The sequence below is a fragment of the Ovis canadensis genome, chromosome 10, assembly GCF_042477335.2.
Source record: "Ovis canadensis isolate MfBH-ARS-UI-01 breed Bighorn chromosome 10, ARS-UI_OviCan_v2, whole genome shotgun sequence".
In the NCBI taxonomy this organism is placed as follows: Eukaryota; Metazoa; Chordata; class Mammalia; order Artiodactyla; family Bovidae; genus Ovis; species Ovis canadensis.
The window spans coordinates 89,099,756-89,124,854 of record NC_091254.1 but is presented as its reverse complement, the minus strand read 5'-3'; the positions used below and the strand labels follow the sequence as shown (position 1 = coordinate 89,124,854).

The following is a 25,099-nucleotide window of genomic DNA, read 5'->3' as shown; positions in this document are numbered from 1 at the left end:
ACAACATTTGGTTTTCAGAGTGTTTTGATAGTAAAATTTTATTTGATCCTTACAACTCCCAAATTACATTAGACCTTTATTACATTTCCCAGTTTTATAAATATGGTAAAGTAAGTATATGGACACTGATATTATATAGATTATATTTTTATGCTTTTCTTTTATGTAGCTTTTTATAATCAGAGAAGAATGAGAAGAATCATAAAAGTTTGCTGTGTTTAACCTGGATAGATTCTCCACTGGAAAAGATCTGAGACAAAACTAAGAGAAAACTGAGAGAGGCTTTGCATCTTCATAATACAGATACAGGATGAACAGATAGCATCTTAGGACCTTTACTGATGTTTTTCTTTGTCTGTAGTTGTTAGAATAATTACTGTATATATCTGACTTTAGTGTTTGCACTTAATGAGACCTACAATAAAAGTATGAGACAACTGGTATACCTCTTTATAAGCTTTGGTACAGAGTTCAGTCACACAGATGAGTTTTATGATTTATATATTGTAAATATGACATAGGAGTTAAATGTCTTGTTTTAAAGATGGTTTATTTAAGTCAGGTAGTATTTTCTGGTGAATTGATTCGAAACTGCTTTTTAAATGTTTATTTTCTTTGGACCTATGAATCATAGACATTAGGACTATAATGAAACATTAGGTTGGTAATGAAACACACAGGTTCTGCCATTCATGTACAGAATAATAGGAGATACAAACATGTTTAAAGGCAACTATAAAAGACTTAAAAATATATTAACAAATTTAATCTAGCAATATATAAATAAGAAGACATTGTGACTAAGTAGGGTTTACCCTGACAATGCACCGTTGGTTCAGCCCTGGAAAGCCAATCAATATAATTCACCATATTAACAGAACAAATAAGGAAAATCATATGACCATCTCAATAGATGCAAAAAAAGTGTTTGAAAAAATTTAGTATCTACTCATGAGTTTGCAGGGGGTTGGGGAAACCTAGGAATAGAAAGGAGCTTCTTCAAGAAAAAGATTATCTACGAAAAACCTACAGCTAACATCATACTTTATGGTGAAAGACTGAATACTTTCTACCTAAAACTGTGAACAAGACAAGAATATCTACTTTTACCACTCCTGTTCAACACTGTGCTGCAGATTCTAGTCAGTGCAGTAAGAAAAGAAATAAAATTGCCTGTGTTGACAGAAGATGTAATTGTCTTTCGTGACACAAGTAATCCAAAAGAATTTACAAGTTACTAAAACTGAGTTTAGCAAGATCATAGGATAGAAGATCAATATACAAAACTCAACCAACCTTCTTCACACTTAGATACTTATACCATAGTTGCACCATGCTATTAACAATCACTTTGTATAGTTCCTACAAACATATGCCGGATGACTTTAAATCTTACTCAACAAAGGCTTTTACTACAAAAAAAAATCAAAACTGAAAAACAGTACCGTTTATAATAACAGTAAAAACCTGGAAAAATTAGGTATAAATCTTTAGATTTGTATGCTGCTGCTGCTGCTAAGTCGCTTCAGTCATGTCCGACCCTGTGCGACCCCACAGACGGCAGCCCAACAGGCTCCCCCGTCCCTGAGATTCTCCAGGCAAGAACACTGGAGTGGGTTGCCATTTCCTTCTCCAATGCATGAAAGTCAAAAGTGAAAGTGAAGTCACTCAGTCATGTCTGACTCCTAGCGACCCCATGGACTGCAGCCTACCAGGCTCCTCCATCCATGGGATTTTCCAGGCAAGAGTACTGGAGTGGGTTGCCATTGCCTTCTCCGATTTGTATGCTAAAAACTACCAAACACTGATGAAAGAAATCAATGAAGTCCTAAGTTCAAGAACTTTAATGGAGGCAGGGTGACTGCCCAAACTTCAGTAGGTAAGAATTTTGAAAGGAAAAGGATGTTGGCGAGGCAGGCACAGTGCCTCCCACACTCCATCACTAAATTCCTCTAAGATGTTTACATTGGTTTGAAGTCACGCTGAGTGACTCTCCATGTCTCAGCATTGTCCTTGTTCCTCAGAAAAGAAAAAAACATCTAAATCATATTTAGAAAATGAGAACTAAGAACAAAAATTGAGAGCCTGTGTGAAGCTATCAATTACCATATTTTTCCCCATGCAGTTAACTACTACCACAGTCACACAATGAGACCTTAATTTCTGTCTGTAAACATGACTGGAAAATAGCTCATTGCAAAAAAGAATGTAGAAGTTAGTATCTAAAAAATTACATATTTTGAGGGGCTTCCCTGGTGGTCCAGTCGTTAAGACTCTGCGCTTCCACTGCAGGGGGCAAGGGTTCAATCCCTGGTCTGGGAAGTAAGATCCCACATGCTCACGTGCAGCCAAAAAAGTTGAATAAAATAATTTTTTAAGATATATTACATATTTTGAAATCATCTTCACCATTTATGCGTTCTGCAAGGAGCTAAGGGTCGGTTTCCCTGTAACACTCTCTCCCTCTCTTTGATCAGGACGTGCTCACAGAGCTCCTGGAACAGTGCGCAGACGGGCTCTGGAAGGCCGAGCGCTACGAGCTGATCGCCGACATCTATAAGCTCATCATCCCCATCTACGAGAAGCGGAGGGACTTCGAGGTATCCGAGTAGTCTGTTGGTTAACTTTTTCAGAGGACAGGGGAGTGACACACATCCCCAGACATTCTTACACGCAGAGAACGCAAGCAGGCCGCTTGAGCACAAGGTCTCTTCCCTTGCACGTGACCCTGGAGGCCACCACCCTCAGAGCCACGAGATGTCACACCTCTACCCAGACCTCCAATCTCGAAGGACAGGGGTTGGGGATTCTGGCACTCTACTTGCATAAAGTTGTCAGGACCCTGACTTTTAAAATCCCCAGGTGCCTCTTCTCTTAGAACTCTACCTCGCCCCACTGATGGGGGAAAAGAGTGACCCTTTTGGCCTTTCTGGGCTGGGGATGCCGTCCAGTTTCTCTTTAGCACGTGCTAAGGAATGGAGTAGGAAAAGCAAAAACTACAGGCAGCATCAGAGGACTGAACTGACTCACTGTACTGGGAACCCGATGGGTTCTCAGTGTGCCAGATGGCCCTTCGGGTTGGAAACTTAACACTTGGAAACGATCACTGCCAGTTGTCCAGTCAAAACACATTCTTGATTTTTTTTTTTTTCTTTAACTCAAGTCCAAGGAGTTTTCACCTGCATGATCTCATTTCATTGTTAGTTTCACATCAGTACTGCTAGCTGCAAATGGGAAAAAACAAGCTGTGTTCTTCCTTGCAGAGGCTGGCCCACCTATACGACACGCTGCACAGAGCCTACAGCAAGGTGACTGAGGTCATGCACTCCGGCCGCCGGCTCCTGGGCACGTACTTCCGAGTGGCCTTCTTCGGGCAGGTGAGCCTCCTCCCTCTCCTATAGTGCATCCCCAGTCCTTTTTTGTTCTTGTTTAGACCCTATAAAGTGGTATTTTGTAAATTTCCCATTTTCTAGAAATTCTAATTTAATGAATTTGTCATGTTTACTATGGTTCTTATCTTCCTCAGTAGTAAACTTTCTGCTTTTTTTTTTTTCTTTCTTCCTGTCTTTTCTTTATTACTTTCTTAAGGCAGCGGTAAGTTCTCCTCCCATAAGACATTCTTAGCAGCATCTTTGGTACCTCAGTGTGGTTTGCAAGTTTCAAGTCTGTATGTATATCTGTCCAGTCATTACACACTCCAGAAAAAAACAGATTAACATTTTATTCCATTCACAGAAATAAATCACCTGTTCCCTTACACATCTATACTGCATGTTTTAAACCAAAATTAAGACTTTCTGGTTTCCTTTGTCCCTGTGCGTCTCTTATCTTTTATAATATTTTTGCAAGTAGATTTACCATTGTAATATTTCAGAAACCTTTTATAAAGAGGTTCATTTATATTTAACTGAAAGTTTAACCTCCAAGTCTCTAACATGATTAAATAGTATAAATTATAATACATGTATTTAGGGTGTGTGGTTTTCAATGAGCTTTATATAACCTTCAATTTATCCTGTTATTTATTGTCTTTTATAACTTTATAGCAATACCAGTTTACAGACAGTGAAACAGATGTGGAGGTAATTACAGTAAATGCTTAAAAAGCAAGTAATACAGTGAATCACTGCATCTAAACTCCTAAGTTTGATGTGGGTGTTTTTTGTCTCATGTTAGCCTGCGTTTTTTCCTTTTATATACCGTGTTTTTTGCACCATTTTCTCTCTTTTATTTTAGATGAGAAATGTTTTTTAAAAATTTATTTCAAATATTAACTCCAATTTGGGCTTTTTAGTTTTCAACCTTTTTCACTTCCCAAGCAATTTTCTAAGCCTTGTCGTATTCAGACCCGACTGGTGCTAAAACAAGTGATGACTGGCGATTATAAAAATATTTTCTGATATTATGCGACAATCCTTTCCTATTTTTTCTCATCAGTGAGGCAAAATGGAATTTACACCAACTTTACATAACTTTTGCCAAATATACTCTCCAGGCCAGAATGCTTCCGTTGATACTGTAAAATCCCGTGTAGATGGGAGAGGTCAGGAGAAGCGGGGGTGTGCGTGTCTGAGGCCAGCCCATTGGCTGCTGAGACATGTCTTAGTGAGTTCTGTTCCTTGGGAATGTGAAACAGGCTTGAGTGCCATCATTCGACTTCACCGAGAGAACACAGTCTTGAATCCCCAATTTCTCATTCACTCAACACTTAATGATCACATTCTTGGATGAGTTTGCAGTTTTGTGTTTTTCCTTTATCTTCACACCCAGACCTCACGTTATTATCATTTTCCTTCCTATTTGGAAAGCCCGATTTTGTTTTTAGAATCACTCCCTTTTTTGTTGTTGTTAACCCTTGTAACAAAAGACTCATTCTCTGTGGTCTCATTCCTTGGGCTTGTGTCTGGGGGCAGCTCTAATTGTGCGTTATGTCACAGGGGTTCTTTGAAGATGAAGATGGAAAGGAGTATATTTACAAGGAACCCAAACTCACACCTCTGTCAGAAATTTCTCAGAGACTTCTCAAACTTTACTCAGATAAATTTGGTGCTGAAAACGTCAAGATGATACAAGATTCTGGCAAGGTATGGACCATGCTTGTAAATGTATCATAGCAATGTAATATTGTTTTTTCATGTATGATTGATCATATATATTCATAAATGTGTGTCAAAAAAAGAAGATGCAGGAAAAAGTTAAGAATGGTTGACTTTGAGTGACAAGTGTATTTTTTTTCCCCTAATACGTTTCTATGCTTCCCTGATATCCTTCATGAAGCAGTCCTTTATTTCATAACTTTACACAGATATTCTTTTAAAAAATAATTAATATCTGAAAGGACATACCATTTTTAGTCCAGCTATTTAGAAACTCCGTAGGAGTAGGGTCCTAGGTTCTGTCGGTCACTGCTCTTTTTCCTTGCACTCAGCACAATGTCTGGTTGATTGACTGATGGACGGACGGAGGGATGAGCAGACAGACCAAGGAAGGAACTAACTAGCCAGCACATCTGTAGGAATGAGATTTATGTTCTCCTTAGAGAGACTGTCCTCTGCTGAGTTGCCCTCACACGAGGACCATTTCTGAACCTCCACACTTTCCTTGTGTATTTATGTGTTGCACCGACTTTAGGACATCTCCCAAGAGATGGGATCCTCTTGCCTCCTGAAACTCAGGTCTAGTGGAGCTCCTGTTCTTTGCATTTACAAACGTTCCTCCTGTTCAGTTTCCAACAGCAATAAGCTCGACCTCTTTCTCAGTCCATCCTTTTGGAGGAGCCTCAGTTCATGTTTTTGTCCTGAGCCCTGCGTAGGCGTCTCCAGTGTCTGGAATTTATGTCCTTGGGGCCCTTCCCTTTCTCCAGAGAAGAATCTTGCAGTCTCCTGCCCAGGTGGTAGGGAGGGGACAAGGGAGGAGGTAATTCTGGATGCTGGAGGCAGATGAGCAAGGGTGAAGGTCCCACGTTCAGCCTGCAGCCTTCCACCTGCCCTTCCACCTGCATCCTACTCTGTACCTTGCCCCCGCTTTCTGCTGAGACTGGCGAACCCACTTAGACTCTTTCCAGACGGGTTTCTCCAAGGAACAATCTGTTCTTTTCTTGGGGGTGGGGACTTGGGAAGGGAGCCTGGGGTTCTGCCACCACCCACCATAGACTCTGGGCCACTCACCAACCCATACCTCCCTGGTCACCCTAATCCTAGTGCTGGTCTTCTCCAGACACCCATCTCTTCAGGTTGCTGAAACAGATAGCACAGACCAGGTAGCGTACAAACAACAGAAATTTATTCCTCACCATTCAGGAGAGAGATGGGAAGTCCAAGGTCAAGGCACCATCAGACTCAGTCTTCTGAGTGAGATTCTTCTTACTGGAGCATAGACTTATTGCTGTGTCTTCATGTGGAAGAAGGGCTGAGGGAGCTCTGTGGGGGCCTTGTATAAGGGTACTAATTCCATTCATGAAGACCCCACCCTCCTAACCTAATCATCTCCTACCTTCCAAAACCACTACATTAGAGGTTAAGATTTCTACATGAGAATTTTGGGGGAACACAGATGTCCAGTCCATCACAGCAGGCTTCTGAGGGGTGCTCTGGCTTCCTCCTTGTTGCCCCTTCCGTCGGAATGTGGATTAGAACTTTAACCCCCGTGCACCTGCCCTCCAAATATTCATTAAACTCACACACTGCTGTTCTTCCGTCCTCTCTTTTTGTCCTTGCCAGTTAATTCTATACTTTGTGACAGAGCTGTACAAAGGAAGAGGGAGAAATGTACATTGTTGGTCCATTTTTAGCCAGAAACCTCAACATAACCTTATTAAGACCTACTTCTTTTCTAGACCAAATCACTCAAGTCCAACTTGCCTTTTTCTCTGAAGCCAAAAACTTTGTCTGGATCAGGCTGTGTCTTTGACCTAACAACCTTCTCTCAAGATGTTCATGCATTCATCTATTACTCGTATTAAATTAATTCATATCCATGTGTTTAAGTCTAATCTATCTGCAGGTTAATTATGACTTGAGGGCTTGGCTTTAAACACTATTACTAAAATAAACATTTTTCTCTCTAAGCCAAATATATAAAAATACAGCTTAGGAAAGAATCAGAGGAATCCAGATGGGGAGTCATTCCACATGAAAACTAGCATGATGTCTTTAAAAAAGTCAGTGTCATGAAGAAGAACAGTCTGGATTAAACAAGACTAAAGAGCCACGACTAAATGTAAAATGCAATCTTTGATTAGATTCTGGTTCAAACACAAATAGCCAAAAATACCATTCTGGGACATTTGAGAATTTTTCATCTAAACTTGGTATATTGGGTACTGTTAGGATATTAGTGTTAATTTTGTAACATAAACAAAATGATGATGTATTGTGGTTATGGAGGAGGCTGTCGTCATATTTAGGAGATGCTGGCTCAAGTGTCATGATGTGAACCACTTACTTTGAAATGCTTCCACTAAAAAAAATTACCTGTACATATGTGTGTAAAGAGACATATAAACAAATAGCAAAGTATTAGCAATTGTTCTAAGTGGTGGGTATATGGCATTTGTTGTACTGTTTCTTTTCAAACTTTCTGAGTCTCCAAAACTTTTACTCATACAAAGTGGGAAAACACAGCTTCCGCGTGCATTGGAGGAGTCCTTCAGACACCAGAAGCTGTATTCCATTCCCTTTATTCATTTAAAGGTCAACCCCAAGGATCTGGATTCCAAGTATGCATACATCCAAGTGACTCACGTGATCCCGTTCTTTGATGAGAAAGAACTGCAAGAAAGGAAAACGGAGTTCGAAAGATCCCACAACATTCGGCGCTTCATGTTCGAGATGCCCTTTACCCAGAGCGGGAAGCGGCAGGGGGGCGTAGAGGAGCAGTGCAAACGGCGCACCATCCTGACAGGTACGGCTTTTCCCCCGCCCGCCCCTTCCGGTAAGAGCCACACCCAGCCCTCAGCATGGAGGGCAACGGAAAGAGCCCCCAGAAGGGATGCAGAAGCTTCTAGAACCAGAAGGGCCTCGGGAACTTAGTTAACTTTCCTTACATACCTGCTTCGGTTTAACACGTATCTCATGCTTGCTTTTGAAAACGCAGACATTTTTCTGTTTACCTGTTGGGTATCTTCTTCCATCAGACCAGAAGTCAGGTCCAGTGGCAGGTCACTTACCCTTTTTAGAATCTGGTGAAACCAGTGGGCCCATTTTCTTCCCAGAACGCTCCGGCACACTGTTCTGAGCGGTTGGCAGACTCTCCAGATATGTGCCCCACCCCCGGGTCAAGCACCCCTGCACACAGTGCCGAGGCTACCTACGTCATGGGAGCAGACCCCTGAAGCATCTGTGTTGCACAGGTCCCAGCATGACCCTGCTCAGAGACTCCAGGGGGCGGGAACAAGTGAGATGATACAAGGCTCACCTCCTCCCTGAGTGGCTGGCCAGCCTCAGCTCTTGCTTCTAGAATAAGACGACAGCACAATCTCAGCTGCTAGTACCAGGAAGCCCACCGCATTCACAGCTGCCCACTCAGCGGTGGCAAGAGTTTCAGTGGCTCCTTTGGCACCACTTAGTAGCCACTGATCACCCACCCACTAGAACTATGCTGTGTGACACATGTAGAGGCGTCTTGGGAGTAACTTAAGAGCCACCATTGCTCTCAGGTTAGGGTCAGCAAATGACAGGCAACCTTTAACAGGCAATAAAAGGCTTTCTTGACTTAAAAAAAAAAAGTGAGGAGGCTGTTGAGAATGCCACGTGTTGTCAGTATCTGCTATTGAGGCACATTTTTCAGACTGGCCGTAGTTAAGTCGAACCAGGAAGGCGCCCAGTGCTTGTCCAGCGGTTGCTGTTGTCAAGTGTTCCGCCTGGTCACGAGCAGGGAGCACTGCTGCACTGCTGCTGCTAAGTCACTTCAGTCGTGTCCGACTCTGTGCGACCCCATAGACGGCAGTCCACCAGGCTCCCCCATCCCTGGGATTCTCCAGGCAAGAACACTGGAGTGGGTTGCCATTTCCTTCTCCAATGCATGAAAGGGAAAAGTGAAAGTGAAGTCGCTCAGTCGTGTCGGACCCTCAGCGACCCCATGGACTGCAGCCTTCCAGTCTCCTCCGTCCATGGGATTTTCCAGGCAAGAGTACTGGAGTGGGGTGCCATTGCCTTCTCCGAGGGAGCACTATAATCATCAATGAAAAGAGTTCTGTGAGGATGGTGCAGTTTCCGGTGAGGCTTCTGCCTCGCCAGTGGACAATACACTTTAAATGGGTGAATTGCGTGGTGTGTGATTTAGCGGTTAGGAAAAGAAAGAGTGTGGTTCATGATGAAATAGCTCAGGACAGCATATTGCATAGGATTTTTTATTCTTCCTATGAGGGAACTGAGATAAAAATTTAAATTCAGCGAAGAACCCCCGAAACCCTACATTCTTTTTCTTATTCTCGAAGGTATTTTATTTTTTAATTGAAGGATAATTGCTTTACAGAATTGTGTTGGTTTCTGCCAAACATCAACATGAATCAGCCATAGGTATACATATCGCTCCCTCTTGAACCTCCCTCCCGCCTCCCTTCCTATCTCACCTTCTAGGTTGTTACAGAGCCCCAGTTTGAGTTCCCTGAGTCATACAGCAAATTCCCATTGACTATCTATTTTACAAATAGTAAGATAAGTTTCCATGTTACTCTCAATACATCCCACCCTCTCCTTCCTCCCCTACCCTACATTCTTTAAAAAGGAGATTCTGCTCCTGTTTTTAGAAAAATAAGACGACCTTTAAAACACCAACAATATTGTCCTCAAAAACATCAGCCCCTCCCCATAGATTGAAAGTGAAAGTGTCAGTCACTCAGTCATATCCAGCTCTTGTGACCCCATGTACTATAGCCCACCAGGCTCCTCTGTCCATGGAATTTTCCAGGCAAGAATACTGGAGTGGATAGCTATTCCCTTCTCTAAGGGAATCTTCCTGGCCCAGGGATTGAACCCAGATCTTCTGCATTGCAGGCAGATTCTTTACCATCTGAGCAATGAATTGTTTTTCTGATGGACACAGTGGCAAATCCTTATTAAGCAAAATAACTGCATTTTTTAGGTGGAGTCATTTTACAAGAATTACCAGCTTACCATGTTTATCTCTCCAGCAGTGATGACCTCAGATCAGTGCTTATCAAAGGTTGTTCCCAGTCTGCGGTGTCAGCAACACCTGGGAACTTGTGGCATGCTGGGGGGCGGGGCCCAGCTGGTGTGGTTAACCTAGCCTTCCAGGTGTTTCTGACACTGCTCAAGTTGGAGAACTGCTGATTTAAATAAACCGAGCTCACTGATGAGTCAGGGTCAGGATTTGTATCATGATTATCCCACTCAGGGAGCATGCTTATTCATAAACAGTTACCATGGGGTGTTTTCACTAGCCAGTTTCCCGTTTTGTTGCAGAAGTATTTTAGATTAGATAACAGACCAGAGCAAAGCTCTGTACCCGCCTGAGCAGAGGGGACAAAGAGTAACACTGCTACAGAGAAAGGAAATAATCGACTCAGGAAATAATCATCCTGAGGGGGTGTGGGCAGTGCAGAGCCTGGGCCTGGGTCCTGCAGACCCCATCACATCCTCACTATGTGACCTTGGGCAGGTCACTTAATCTCTCTGCACCTTAGTTTTTCATCTGTAAAAAGAAAGTTACACTGTCCATCCTGTGTGAAAGGATTTGGTAAATTATGCCCAGGTGGGGAAGGAATGCACTTCATTTTGCTACAATCTCATCCACCATTGAGCTCCTTGCCTTTTGAGGTTGATGATGAGCAAAAGGAGATTATAATGCAACAAAAGAGCAAGAAGGAGTGCAGTTTCTGCCCAAAAGATCTCAGAATTCCACAAGGCTTAACTACTGATAGTACAAAGATTTAGAGAAGGGCTTATAAAAATGCTACTGAGAACCTATAAACTATACCAACCTTCACTTAAAGACACACAGGCCAGGATATTCTGAGCTTTCCCTTTTGTTATTAATCCCTTAAGATCTTCCTCTGCATTGCTTCAGAGCTGTTCTTTGGCTTTCAAGTTGCGTAGAAGCCCCTGCCCTGCGAACCCAGACAGGTTCACTTTCCTGGGTAGTTCACTCAGTCAGCTACAATGGTGGGTCATTTGAAAGACCTAATGATCACCCTCCCATCCCCCTCGGTGTCAGTTCTGAGCCTGCCTCCCTACTTGACCCTGTCTGTTCCTTCTTTCGTGGAGCTCATCCCATGGAGTTTCTTCCTGGTCATTATTCCCCAGTCTCCCAAATCACGTCCAGACTCCTTCTCAGGTTGGAAATAATTCCCCCACCGCTCACCCTCTGATCAGTCTCACCAGACCGTACAACCACACCCCTCAGCTTTCTCTTCCTCGTCGTCCTGACTGAAGGGCTACAGACCACTGATGCGGGCTGTTGATTCATGATGTGATGGCTCACTCAGTCCACCACCTAATTTTCCACTTTCCAGGCCCATTTGCTCTTTCATGTAGCCATTTGGGGAGTAATATATTCTAACGTTCAGCAAAATTTATGGAGCATGGGCGGGCAATGTCCAACTTGGTGTATCAACAAAACAGAACTCTCTGTGCAGTTGAATTCTAGCAGGAGGAGACAGACGATAAACAATAAATATAATGAGTTAAATGTGTCTGTGTTGGAAGGTAATACGTGTTCTGGACAAAAGCAAAGGGGGATTGGAAATGGGGTGTTGGGGAAGGGGAAGGTTGCAGGTTAAATGGTGGGTTAAATGGAAGTCCTGCAGGCTTCATAGAGAGTCCAGACTTGAAGGAGGTGAGGGAATGGTCTGTGCAAATGTCTAGTGGAAGACAGAGCTATGGGGGCAGAGGCCAGTGGTGGGGGTCCCTGTGCCCACCACACTCAGGGTGACCAGTAGGCCGATGTGGCTGGAGCTAAGTGACCCCAGTGAGAGGAGACATGAGGCCAGTAAGGAAGGCTGGGCCAGGGGGTGGTCCTGGATGATGTGCTTTGGTGGGCCCATGCACAGATCCTGAGTTTTCTGTATCATTTCACCTCTCCTGTGCCTCTTTTAGCCCCCTGTGACCATCATAAGAAGCAGTGACTCAGACCTTTTGCTGAGTGGAATCAGTGTAACATGGACATCTCACAAATACCCTTGGAGTTGGTTTTTTTTTCTCTCTGAAATAATGGTGCTGCCACCCCATGGCACCCAGAAGCACTGTGATAACATTACTAGTGTGTTTTGACATGGCGTGAGCCTCATGAGACATGTGTCCTGACAAATGAGAACACAGTATTCTCACTGTAAAGCACGTCAGTCTGTTGCGTCTGGGCACACCTGTGGCTGGAGGGCTGTTCCCATCTCCCTGGCTGATAAACAGCAGCATCTAGTTCTTGTCAAAGGATCCTTCAGTCCAAAGAGGACTTGCCAATCCCAGTGTCGCCACTTAAAAACTGTGTGTCCGCAGAGAACACAGAAGAAATGGTAGACATGGACCCTCGGCCTTAGATTGCATTCAGCAACTAGGACAGGCCTGTAAAGGGTGTGACAAACAGGGTTGGATCAGGTTGAATGTCTTTTCCCGCTCTGTTTGGACTTTTGGGTGGTCCTGAGGGAACCCTGGGAGCCGACCTTTCTCGTTTTGTGATCAGTCCTTTTTGAGTAAACCCTCCCCAACCACTTACTAAATAGTAAAGAATCTAAACATAACACTCTTATCTTATTTCCACTTGTTAAAAAGTAATAGAAGCTTTAAGCATATAGCTACCTGCCTATTCATAAATACATATATGAAATAAGAATATTATATTTACATGTACAATATATAAGCAGTAGGGGAGAAATGTGAAACAGTATTGAATTAGAAACAACTATTTTTCTGTTCTTTTTTTTTTATTTTAATTGGAGGCTAATTACAATATTGTGGTGGTTTCTGCCATACATTGACATGAATCAGCCATGGTTATACATGTGTCCCCCATCCTGAGCCCCTCTCCCACCTCCCCCCCCCACCCCATCCCTAAGGGTCATCCCAGTGCACCAGCCCTGAGCGCCCTGTCTCATGCATCAGACCTGGACTAGCAATCTGTTTCACATAGGGTAATATATATGTTTCAGTGCTATTTTTTTCTATTCTTTTTTAAACCAACTCTTTGGTGTTGATATGTTCAGGTGTCTTAAAAGAAATGAAAACAATATTGAGTGGCGTCTGTTTGGTTAAAAAAAATATGTGAGAAAAACTAAATATTTTTTAATGTTGTTGAATCACTCAAGTTTTAAAACATCTTTATTATTGCAACTCAAAGTTTGTGAATTTCCGGTTCATAAAATACTTTGCTTGGAAATACATTCTCACATGTTATTTTCATTGATTTCTCTGACTTGTGCAAACTTAAGCATGTGATTCCAAGTTGTTCCATGGCTCAAGGATATTCCTATGGAACTCTTTTCTGGACTTAACTCTGTTATATGATATCTCAGGACTGTTTATTTAGTCTTTTTTATATTTGCAAAGCTGTCTCATGCCTGCTAGCTCATTCAGCTCTCACAACTTCCAAGAAAGGTTTAGCACATTTATGGGCAAGAAAATTGAGCAAGGAGTGATCAAATGACTTCTTCAAAGATAAACCTCTCCTATTAAACTAAACAAGAACCCGACCCTCTTGACTTTATGTGGTGCCTGTGGTTAAATGCACAGCACAATAAAGGAAGACTGGTTTCTGGTTCTATGAAGTGCCAGCATGTGTCCTAGACACGCTTCAGGTTCCTTACCTGTCACTTGGGCGTGGTGATGAGCTGTCCGTCGGGACGAATTTAGCAGTGCGAGCCGTGGCCTAACTCTGCGCTGTGTTCCTCCACAGCGATACACTGCTTCCCGTATGTGAAGAAGCGGATCCCGGTCATGTACCAGCACCACACAGACCTGAACCCCATCGAGGTGGCCATCGACGAGATGAGCAAGAAGGTGGCCGAGCTCCGGCAGCTGTGCTCCTCGGCTGAAGTGGACATGATCAAACTGCAGCTCAAGCTCCAGGGCAGCGTGAGCGTCCAGGTAAGCCGGGTGCCAGGCCAGGCAATCCGTGCACCAGGCCAGGCAATCTGCAGGGCAGCACCTGTGGACCCAGGGAATTTCAGGTCGTTCACACCAGGTCCAGAGGAGATCCCCACCCCCTCTCTTCTGTATTTGTGCGGTTTCTCCCAATCCCAGATGGGCGGGAGCCCTTTGGCTACAAGAGCATCATTGTCACCAAGCTGTCTGCAAGGGCTGGAGATGGGTACAGCCTGGCTTCTCAGAAATTTGGTTAATTCTGACTGCCTAGTGGAAGCATCAAGACTTAAATAAGATGAAGTATGGAGAGCTATAGGTTTTCATATGAAACTATTGTTTTCTGGTTTCTATGAAAATTGTAACTGGAAAGGTACCTGAAGTTTCACTCTTTTAATGGTATCTTTTGATTAGTGAAATTCTTCATTTCAACATAGCCCAACTGATCAATAGTTCCTTTATTAGTAGCAGATTTTGTATCCTCTATAGAAATCTGTTTCAGAGATGTTCTTTTTTTCTTTGTTTATCTGAATTGATTTTTCTGTGGTAACAAATAGGGGTCAAGACTTTTTTTTTTCCTTTAGCTGTTCAGGTGAAGTTGTACTGGATCTAGGTGCTGACTTTTTCTGTCCTTTTTATTGGAGTGTAGTTGATTTATAACGTTGTGTTGGTTTCTGCTGAACAGCAAAGTGAATCAGTTATACATATACATATATCCACTCTTTTTTAGATTCTTTTCCCATTAGGCCATATAGAGTACTGAGTAGAGATTCCTGTGCTATAGAGTAGGTCCTTATTAATTATCTATTTTATACATAGTAGTGTGTATAGGTCAATCCCAATCTTCCAGTTTTTCCCCCCACCCCCCCCCACCCCCAGGTGCTGGTTACACATGTGTGTTCAGTTTGTAAAAATTCATCAAGCTAAACACTTACATGCACCTTTATCTTGGTATGGTACACTTCAATCATAGGGATGTTTTTCAGATGTTGTACTTACATAGTTTCCTAAGAAATTAGTAGATATTAAGTTACTCCCTCCAGTGACCAGCATGCTTCTTGCTTTATTGACGTTTTTAAGTTTGTATAAATAATTCTAGCCACCTGCATTATATGTATATTCCTATATCCGCTTCTTTTCTCTTTCAAGAAAAATGTGTTTATGAAGGTTACATGTAGATTCAATACACTGGTTTCAGTTTCTGAAATCGGTTTATGTCAACTTTTTATCAGATCAATGCTAAGCTGTTACCTCACATTTTTCTAAAAGTCATTCACCTCAGAAGTATTTACAGATGTTTTCAACCTCTTCCCTTATGGCCCAAAAGACTAATGTACCAAAATAAGGTATCAGGTGAAGATGATAAATACTCCAGCCATGTGAGTGATTGCATAACGGGCCAGAGGCCACAATTTTCTGCAGCTTAAAACAAAAGCCGCTCAGTAACGTGGCCTGGGCCTGGAAGCAGCCAGCTTCTGAAAAGGCCACTGGGGGGCAGGGGGGAAGGCGTGGCAAGGAAGGGTGGGGCTGGGCAGGATGCACTTTCCAAAGGGCATGTGCCCTGCCTTTTGATAGTGAACTTAGCATTGGATAAATTCCTGGTCACCTTTAAGACCAAAGCATTCTGTGATCAACCGAGGAGGTGAAAGTTACTCCCTCCAGGGTAACAACGAAGCTGGAATCCGGGGAGAGAAGCCTGATCCTTTTATTTGTGTTTCTTTAATTCTTCCACCAAGAGCCTCTCCCAGGTGGCTGTTGCACAGGACAGAGCCATCAGGTGGCTTCGTGACTCTGCTCTCCACTCCAGGGTCTTAGCATGCTGACCTTATGAAGTGTCACGAGCTTCCTTCTCCACCTTCTTAAAACTGAACATACACGTCACTCTGGATATTCCTTCGTTCAGGTCACTTTTAGGTTATTGACAAAGCTCCCCACATATATCCAGGGATCATACCCAGTCATCCCTGAGGGTTAGCTAGTTGTCCCTATGTCAGTGGGCCCCCTTCTAACCTCTGTGCCCCCCATCTCCCCACCCCTGGTGTGAACTCTTACCAGTTCAGTTCCCCTGCCATTACTGCAAGTCCTACATGCCATGGGCCAGGACTGCTGCCCATGCCCTTCACCCACAGCCACAGCCACGCCCTCCCTGCTCACTTACCTCCAAGTCCTTCAGGACACCCCCACCCCAGAAAAATCATGCAATGATCACGTAATCAGGCCCTTTCCCAAGTCCCAAGTGGCTGGAACTTTCCCCTCCCCATCCAGTGTGTCTAACCCTCTTTCTCGCTACACTCCCACATTTCCTGACTTACTCAGCCTCAGAGAGCTCCTCTTGGTGAATTAGAGGAGACATGCAGGGCTCTGAGTCCCTCATCTTGTTGCCAAATTCCCCCGAATCTTTGGCCTCCCAGCCCTTGAGATGGTTAGTTCATTTAAGGGTAGCAGATCAGCTCCACAATTCCACCAGGGGAAGAGTTGGTTCTTTAAAACTGGCACACGTACTTTGTTTTTCAGTTTTCATTGAACTCACCAGATTGACCTCTTAGTTCAGTGTCATATAGCACAAATACCAGTTGGAAGACTGGCTCTGATCTCAGGTGTCTTACTTATTGGCTGTTCGACCCTAAACAGGTCCTTACATTTTCCAAGCGTTAGTTCTTCCTACATAAGATGAACCATCATCACAAGTGCCCTGAGGATGGCTGAGATGACAAACATCAAATAGCTTATAGCAATATGAGCTTGATTCATGGTTTCTTCTTTTGGGTCCTAAGTTCATGGAGGGCAGAGGTCATAACTCACTCACTCAAGCAGCATTTTTAGCAAATGCCAGCTGAAACTAACGATTATGGGCATTTTCTTCATAACCTAATTTTAAATTTTTGTTCTTTATCCAGGTCAACGCTGGTCCACTAGCATATGCCCGAGCTTTCTTAGATGACACAAACACAAAAAGATACCCTGACAATAAAGTGAAGTTGCTTAAAGAAGTTTTCAGGTAACGCACACTGGAAATGTCTTTCTCTTGAAGTAGCAATTGTTTCTGTGCTTGCTCAGGAAAGAGATCCTGCCAGTTGGGCTCACGCTTTGTTCTGTTCATGCCTTGATTTCCCTCTCCCGCACCGTTTCAGGCAATTTGTGGAAGCTTGCGGTCAAGCCTTAGTGGTGAACGAACGGCTCATCAAAGAGGACCAGATAGAGTATCAGGAAGAAATGAAGGCCAACTACAGGGAAATGACGAAAGAGCTTTCTGAAATCATGCACGAGCAGGTAGGTGCCACACTCATGTTTAGACCCCTCCGCACACTTGGGGGTCTCAGGTGCCCCCTACAATGGTCTGAATGCCCTGACATCCTTCCAGAATGTTGCTCTCTGAAGGATAGGGTAGCATGCTGCACTGCTGCTACTGTCTAACCCTGGGGGCTTGGGGAACAGCCAGCAAGAAGCCTACCCGTCATTGTCTAACCTCCTTTCTAGCGCTCAAACTGTCAATAGCTCAGAAACAACTCACATAAAAAAGGAAATACCAGTACTATTCCTGGAACTCTTTATTCACCCAATCCTTTGGTTTAAGGAATTCTCCATTGCAGTAAATGTCTTTCACCATTTAAAATCATAGGGTTGTGCAGAGTGTGACTCCTTACAGCTGATCTGGGTGCCCCAGTGAGTCAGTCCTCAAGGCTGCTTCTTTATTCCTTGTCATTCTGGGCAGCTTCCCTGATTGCACTGCTACCACCATCTTCCTGTATGAATTCCTTTCAGTGGGATTACATATGTGGGCTCAGTAGTCATCAGTGGGGACAGCTACCCAGGGAACTAAATGAATGTCAAAGGCTGCTTCCTGTTGCTTTCTGAGGGGTCTGTTCTCCATCAACCACAGAGTTGATGGAGACTTCTGTGTCAGTCTTTCTGATCAGTGTTGGCCCCGTAAGCGGCCCACATGACTGCTTCTGTCTGTTGCCTCCATCACTGCCTTTCGTTCTTAAATGGAAGCCAGTGCCATTTGTGTCAGTTGCCTGTGATGATTTAGTTAGGAGGCTTCTGTTGCAGAAAATTAACTTAAATGTCTAAGCTTTAACTTGCTTTTTTTTCTCCTCCATGCTCACGCATTCAGATGGGATGGTAATGTCATTTTCTACTTTTATTTCTCTGGATCTTAATAACTGGCTCACAGAAAGTTACGACTAAGTTTGGATAACTGTAGACACCGACATAATGACAGTACATGTGCAAAAAGAAGGCAGCCCTTTTCTGGGCATTTAGAAAAGTACAAAAAAAATAGAAATGACTAAAGAAATAAATACATGAATAATTGAGCGGAAAGAGAGGGTTTTGTGGGAACAAGTGTCTAGAGAAAGCTCAGGGTCTTTTGTGTGGGGCCTCCAGGTAGTTTGGAGAGCTTGATCAGTGGCTGTCAGCACTTGCCACTAGACAAGATGAAAGTAGGGGGGAAAAAAATCAGAGCTGAGAATATTAAACTCCCAGACTGTGTGGACATAATGCCATGCTGTCTCTTAACTGCGCCTTGAATTTTCCATTATCCCAACAACTGTGAAGATTAAACTTTGAACCCTAAAGCAAAAATGGTCTTGCCCTGGAGTCTTGGACTTTCCAGGGGAGCCTCTGAGTGTGTGTGTTCCTCTCAGTGTCCACCTGGCACTAGGTCAAGTCTTGTGCTTAGAATTCTTCCCTGCGTTATTGAGTGTGAAAGACACTTGTTGAGAATCAACAAGGCGGCCACTCTCGCTCTCCTAGCATGGAAATCTGTAAGATCTTGAGAAAAGGAGCTGGTGGAAAACACTGATGCTCCAGATTCATTTAAAAAAAAAAAAAAGACTTTTCCAAGGGCCGGGACCAGGTCGTGTCCCCACCGGGTACGTGCAGGATAGACTTCAAGGTGCTTTTATGACCTGGTGAGCTTAGAAGGCTCTCTACTCACTAACCTGTAGAGGAAACAAAACATGCTTTCCTGACTTGCTCTTTAAAATCCTGATGTGATAAACCCTGATATACAGTGGGAGGTGAGCTGCCCCGCTCCCTCGGCCCTGCATGGAGGCTGAGCTCCCTGGGGGTGTCACAGTCACGCAGTGGCTGCCAGGTGATGAGTTGTGAGAAGTGTCACTGGGCGCGTTGTGTGTGGGTAACGCTGTGTCTCTGTGCCTCGAGATCTGCCCCCTGGAGGAGAAGACGAGCGTTCTGCCAAACTCCCTGCACATCTTCAACGCCATCAGCGGGACGCCCACCAGCACGCTGGTGCACGGCATGACCAGCTCGTCCTCCGTGGTGTGATCTCCCCGCGTGGTCCGTGGGTGGGGACTTGCTCTGTCATTTGCAAACTCAGGACGATGACTCCAAAGCTAATCCCTGGGCAGGTGCCCAACATGGGGAGACCGAGCACAAGGAGGAGTCGAGGGGATGGAAGAGTTACGGGAATAAAGAACCGGGTAATTTCGTATCTCCTGGAGGAGTCCTCCTCAAGAGAGCACTCGTTATTTTTTTTTTAAACCTCGCTGGCAATATTCAACATTTTCATTGTGTCTTAACAGAGATGTGTAGTGGACACTCTTCGGCTGGAGTTAAGTGTTATTCTTCCTTACAGAAGTAGTATTAAAAATAAACGGCCTGGAGAAAACACGTGTTTTGGAATGTACATAGCACTGAAGTCGAGGCTGGAGGGTAACCCTTCGCCTCTAGGCTAAGCTGGAAAATCTTGAAAATATTTTTTTTTTTTCCTGTGGCACATTCAGATTGAAAACAAGAACTATTTTTGTGACTAGTTTTTGATGACCTAAGGAAACTGACCATTGTAATTTTTGTACCAGTGAACCAGGAAAGCTAGTGCTTTTATACTCATTTACTCGCATTGAAGAAATAGGAAAGCGTAAGAAACTATGGGAGCTTAAAACTAGTCAAGCAGTTTAGAACCAAAGGCCTGTATTAATAAACACAACTATGCTAAACGTTTAAAGGAGTACAGTATACTGTTATGTACATAGAGTTTGTTAATACAGTCTTGGCATTGTGTACATACACGTATGACATTTCTACATTTTTAATACATCAGCTTCTGCATAAAGTTTAATTGTGACAGATTTGTGCTGTTCTTAGTATATGCAACACACTTGACTCTACTGTTTTATTCTTGTACATAAAAGCAGTGCAGTTTGGAGGTGTATACAGTCTTTGCTATGGTAGGTTTATAAACCATTTTAAAAATTTCATCCTTTTGCCAAAGTGGTGGAGTATGTCATTGATAAATCATAAATCTTGTGGTGAATAGTGGTGTAATGTAAAGCCTTCACCATGTTATATTTTCTTTTCAGACATTAATTGAGTAATTTTATATTTGGGAAAAATAAAGGTTTTTAATTTTATTTAACTAGAATCTCTGCCCTGCTGTAATTAAACATTCTGTACCACATCTGTATTAAAAACAACATTGCTGATTTTCTGGTAGTGAGTATTGGGTATTTATTGTCAGACAGCCGTAAGAGGGGGCAGGATATTGAAATATTTGGGGGTGAAATAACGTGGTATATGAAATTTGCTTAAAAATACTTGAAGGGGAAAAAAGAGGGTAGGGATTTGAAACAAGCTTGACAAATGTTGGTTGCTAATTGTGGAAGCTGAGGTTGGGTGCCTGGGGACCATTGTACCCATGTCTCTGCCTTGGTCTGAGTTTCCACGGTATAGATTTCAAGAGGCGGACTGGGGGGCTGGATCTCCCAGAGGACTTGGATCAGCGCTTTGTCACCCTGCAGTCAGTCTGGCTCTGAATTCTACTGGTTGTTCCCAAGGATGCGTAGACACATTAATCCCTCTGTCTGTTCCCCTTCCACTCCTTCATCACCTCCCTGGTTGACTCCTCTGGGACAGGTGGTCGTTTATCCCAGCAGGGCATCCTGGCCAGCTGAGCTCACCTTCTTGGGCCCCTACAGCATCACCAACGCTGGAACTGAGGCAAGTGACGGCTCGGACCACAGGTGCTGGTCTTGCCTGTGACACGCCCAGGGCCCTAGCCATGATCCACTCAGCCTCAGAGAGTTCCAGCGACAGAAGGAAAAGGAGTCTTTCCACAAGAAATAAAATAGCCGCTTTTCTTACTTAGGGGGTATTGGAAGCTGTCTTTTTCCATAACCGGTGGAGGAAAGAGAGCGTGACACTGTGTACATCTTGAGCACACAGAAGCCAAGGATCTTCTGGTGTCTTTGGAACATTCTCTGTCAGTTTGGAACATTCTTTGCAGATGGAGACAGGTCATGAAGAAGAGATGTGAGGCATTATGACAGCTCACCAGTCTGCAGCCCATTCACTAGTGGATCCGGACTTAGGGCTTGAGAACATTCTCTACGTTTGCCCGGAGTCACTGACATCCCACCCCCATGTAATAAACCTTAACTCTAACACCATCAGGGAAGAGGTCTAAAAGTTTGTCTCCTGTTGCTGGGCTGGATTTCCTCGTCATAAATGCCTCATTTAGAAGCCATAAAGTTCAAGTCATCATGCAGTAAGATAAATATATGTCTGGAAAGAGTTATCTTGCTATCTCATGGTTAAACTTGGAAAATAATTTGTACAGATTTCATGTCAGATAAGATTCAGCTTGGAAGGTGACCAACCCTTGTTAATTACAACAGCGGAGAAAGGAGCTGTCTCTAAGTTGAAGACATCTACTGTGGACGCTGTACCAAAACACATTCACATATGTTAGAAACCTTATTTAGTTTATGTATAAAATTTTAATTTTGGTATAAAGTAACCCATTAAAGTATCCATTTATTGGGGAAAATTGTGGGGGGTTTTTTATATTAAGAAATCTTTATTGCTATTTTTAAGTTAATTCTTAAATGCTTTCCATAGATCTTATTTATTCTTTTTTGGAGGGTGGGGGCTGCTGTGCTGGGTCTTCATTCTTTGCATGGGTTTTCTTCAGTTGCAGCAAGCAGGGGCTACTCTTCATTGTGGTGTGCAGGCTGCTCGTTTTGGTGGCTTCTCTTGTTGAGGAGCACAAGCTCTAGGCACACAGACTTCAATAGTTGCAACACGCAAGCTCAATAGTTGTGGTGCGTGGGCTTACTTGTCCTGAGGCACGTGGAATCTTCATGGACCAGGGATCAAACCTGTGTCCCCTGCACTGGCAAATGGATTCTTACCCACTATGCCACCAGGGAAGTCCTGTTCTTTTTTTTTTTTTTTTTCTCTTTTGAGGTAAAATATACATAACATGAAATTAGCCCTTTTAACCATTTTTTAAGTATACATTTCAGTGGCATTAAGTACATTCTCATTGTTCAGCCATCACCACCATTTATCTACAGAGCTTTTCCATCTTCCCAAATAGAAACTCTGTACTCATTACACAAGAACTCCCTGATCCCCCTCAGGGAAAATTGTCTGAAGTAACTTTGGAATTAAAACACTGTTTAGTACCCTATCAGGGATACTTGTCACCTGGGAACTAACACTAGATAGTACACATAAATAAAGCCAGTCCCTTGCATGGAGAAAGCTGTAGAGAGAAGGGATGCAAAATTAAAAGGTGACTTGTATAATAATTATCAGGGTCAAGGTTATGGTTTTTCCAGTAGTCATGTATGGATGTGAGAGTTGTACTGTGAAGAAGGCTGAGCGCCGAAGAATTGATGCGTTTGAACTGTTGTGTTGGAGAAGACTCTTGAGAGTCCCTTGGACTGCAAGGAGATCCAACCAGTCCATTCTGAAGGAGATCAGCCCTGGGATTTCTTTGGAAGGAATGATGCTAGAGCTGAAACTCCAGTACTTTAGCCACTTCATGCGAAGAGTTGACTCACTGGAAAAGACTTTGATGCTGGGAGGGATTGGAGGCAGGAGGAGAAGGGGACGACAGAGGATGAGATGGCTGGATGGCATCACTGACTCGATGGACGTGAGTCTGAGTGAACTCCGGGAGTTGGTGATGGACAGGGAGGCCTGGCGTGCTGCGATTCATGGGGTCTCAAAGAGTCGGACACAACTGAGCGACTGAACTGAACTGATATAACCATGTGATAGAATCACTCATAGAAACTCCATTCAAAAAAACGTTTGCTTTCCATCCACAAGATTGTTTGCATAAATTATTGTACATCCACACAGTGGAGTACTGTGTAGCTATAAAAAGGAGTAATATCTTTGTTCACTGCTATAGAGTGATCTTCAAGATACCATAAGTGAAAAACATAAGATAGAGAAAAGCAAATAGTGTGCTATCCATTATTTAAGAAAGGAGCGATAAGTAAGCAGATAATTGTTTTTCTTTAGATGAAAGGGAAAGTAAAAAATTTGTTGTTTATATGGGCAAGGGAGAGTGATACATAGGGGACAGAATAAGAAGATTAACCTGTCCAAGTATGATTTGCTTTATAGATTTGGCTTTAGAATCATTAGAATATATCATTATTAAAATAAAATTTTAATCCTTAAGAACTGAAAGCAAAATGAAATAAAGGGACATAACCATATATGCATCAAGCTGGCAACACAGATACTTAAGAACTATTTCAAATGACTTTAAAATACAGGAAATTTCACCGTCCATCCCTAGTGAGATATGCCCTCAGGACAAAAGTAGTAGCAACAAATCAATAAATGATTGGTTAATAAAAAATTTCAGTAACTGTTTTGTTCCATGGAAGCAGTGTTTTGGTTTTGACTGTATGTCATTTGTTTGTCATTTGTTTTTGACTGTATTGTCATTCTGAAACAGTTGTGAGTTTATTGCTGGAGAAAGTAAATGAGTAAGTGTGTGGATATCATTGGGAACCACATTTTTGGCATGGGAGAAAGAAAAGGTTGCATCTGTAAGCCAAAACAGGTTAAATTAAAACCCTTCAGTTCTGAATTTCTTATGGAAGTATGAATTTTAGCTCATCAGATATTTATCTTAAAAATACACTTATTTCCTAGCTTGAAAAGATCTAAAAACAATGACCAAGCCGATAAATAATGAGCAACCATATGTGCCCAAATTGTGGTCTCTAAATAGCTTTCTTTCCAAAAGGATCCAGACTTCCTAGAGAATGGCTGACTCCAGTTTTAGGGCAGAAAATATCCAAGATGAGTCTGGAGCATCTTGTCCTACCTGACATCCAGAGGACTGACTGAGACACCACAGACCCCGTCAGAAGTATTTTTAAAAGCACCTTTTAGGTAGACATGGGGTGAACATAAACCAGAGAATAATAGCAGTGGATTAAAATTGTAAAATTCAGTCTAGTCATTCCTGATAATACTAGAAAAATAAAACTGGGAACAATCAAAGGAGTGAGTATAACTAAGAAAGACCAAGAGGTGACACGTGCCTCCGAAGTATACACCACACTTTGTGACAGAGTCCTGCCAAGAATTCTAAGCTGGTGTAAGAAGCCAACACAGTATGGTAAAGCAACTATCCTTCAGTTCAGTTCCGTTGCTCAGTCGTGTCCGACTCTGTGACCTCATGGACTGCTGCACACCAGGCTTTCCTGTCCATCGTCAACTTCTAGAGCTTGCTCAAACTCATGTCCATTGAGTTGGTGATGCCATCCAACCATCTCATTAAATGAAAAATAAATCCTTTAATTAAAATTAAATCCTTCAATTAAAGATAAATTTCAAAAATAAAATGCCATTTTCAATGGGAAAAAAAACAAAACTCTAACCTGAATCTGATCAAGTCTCTGATAGAGAGCACAGAGGAACATGCCAAACGGCAGCGCAGGGAATGGAATCCAACCTATGGGAAAGCTCTGCAGATCAAACAGCCTGGTGTCCTGAGTAACTGACAAGAGCAAAAGAGATGGGAGGGCACTTACATGTTGAAAGAGATTCAGGGTTCTCTTGATACGGTGTATCCACCATATAAAGTAAATAAACTTTTTCCCTACCCCTTACACTAAATACAACTAAAATCCCTGGAGATTATACATTAAAAAACAAGCATCAGAAGACTGAAAGGAAAAATGAGAAAAAAAACAGCTAGAAACCTTGGAATCCAAAGAATGATACAGTGGTAAGTCCCCCAGTTTTCTTTTTGCTTCATATTTCTCATACTTAGAGCTGAAGAAGACAGA

At 42.9% G+C, this 25,099-nt stretch overlaps 1 protein-coding gene across 9 annotated transcripts in view; it reads left to right on the top strand.

The window, feature by feature from the left end:
- DOCK9 (dedicator of cytokinesis 9) overlaps positions 1-20,415 on the top strand; it is a 288,392-nt gene extending 267,977 nt beyond the window's left edge. For all 9 annotated transcript variants that reach the window (XM_069601936.1, XM_069601934.1, XM_069601930.1 and 6 more), the window contains exons 46-53: positions 2,478-2,600; positions 3,264-3,377; positions 4,938-5,084; positions 7,692-7,902; positions 13,846-14,036; positions 16,928-17,028; positions 17,162-17,300; positions 19,197-20,415. In XM_069601936.1, coding sequence (XP_069458037.1) covers positions 2,478-2,600; positions 3,264-3,377; positions 4,938-5,084; positions 7,692-7,902; positions 13,846-14,036; positions 16,928-17,028; positions 17,162-17,300; positions 19,197-19,319 — 1,149 coding nt within the window. In that variant the 3' untranslated portion in view covers positions 19,320-20,415. The remainder of the gene's footprint in view (positions 1-2,477; positions 2,601-3,263; positions 3,378-4,937; positions 5,085-7,691; positions 7,903-13,845; positions 14,037-16,927; positions 17,029-17,161; positions 17,301-19,196) is intronic.
- Positions 20,416-25,099: the final 4,684 nt, after the last annotated feature.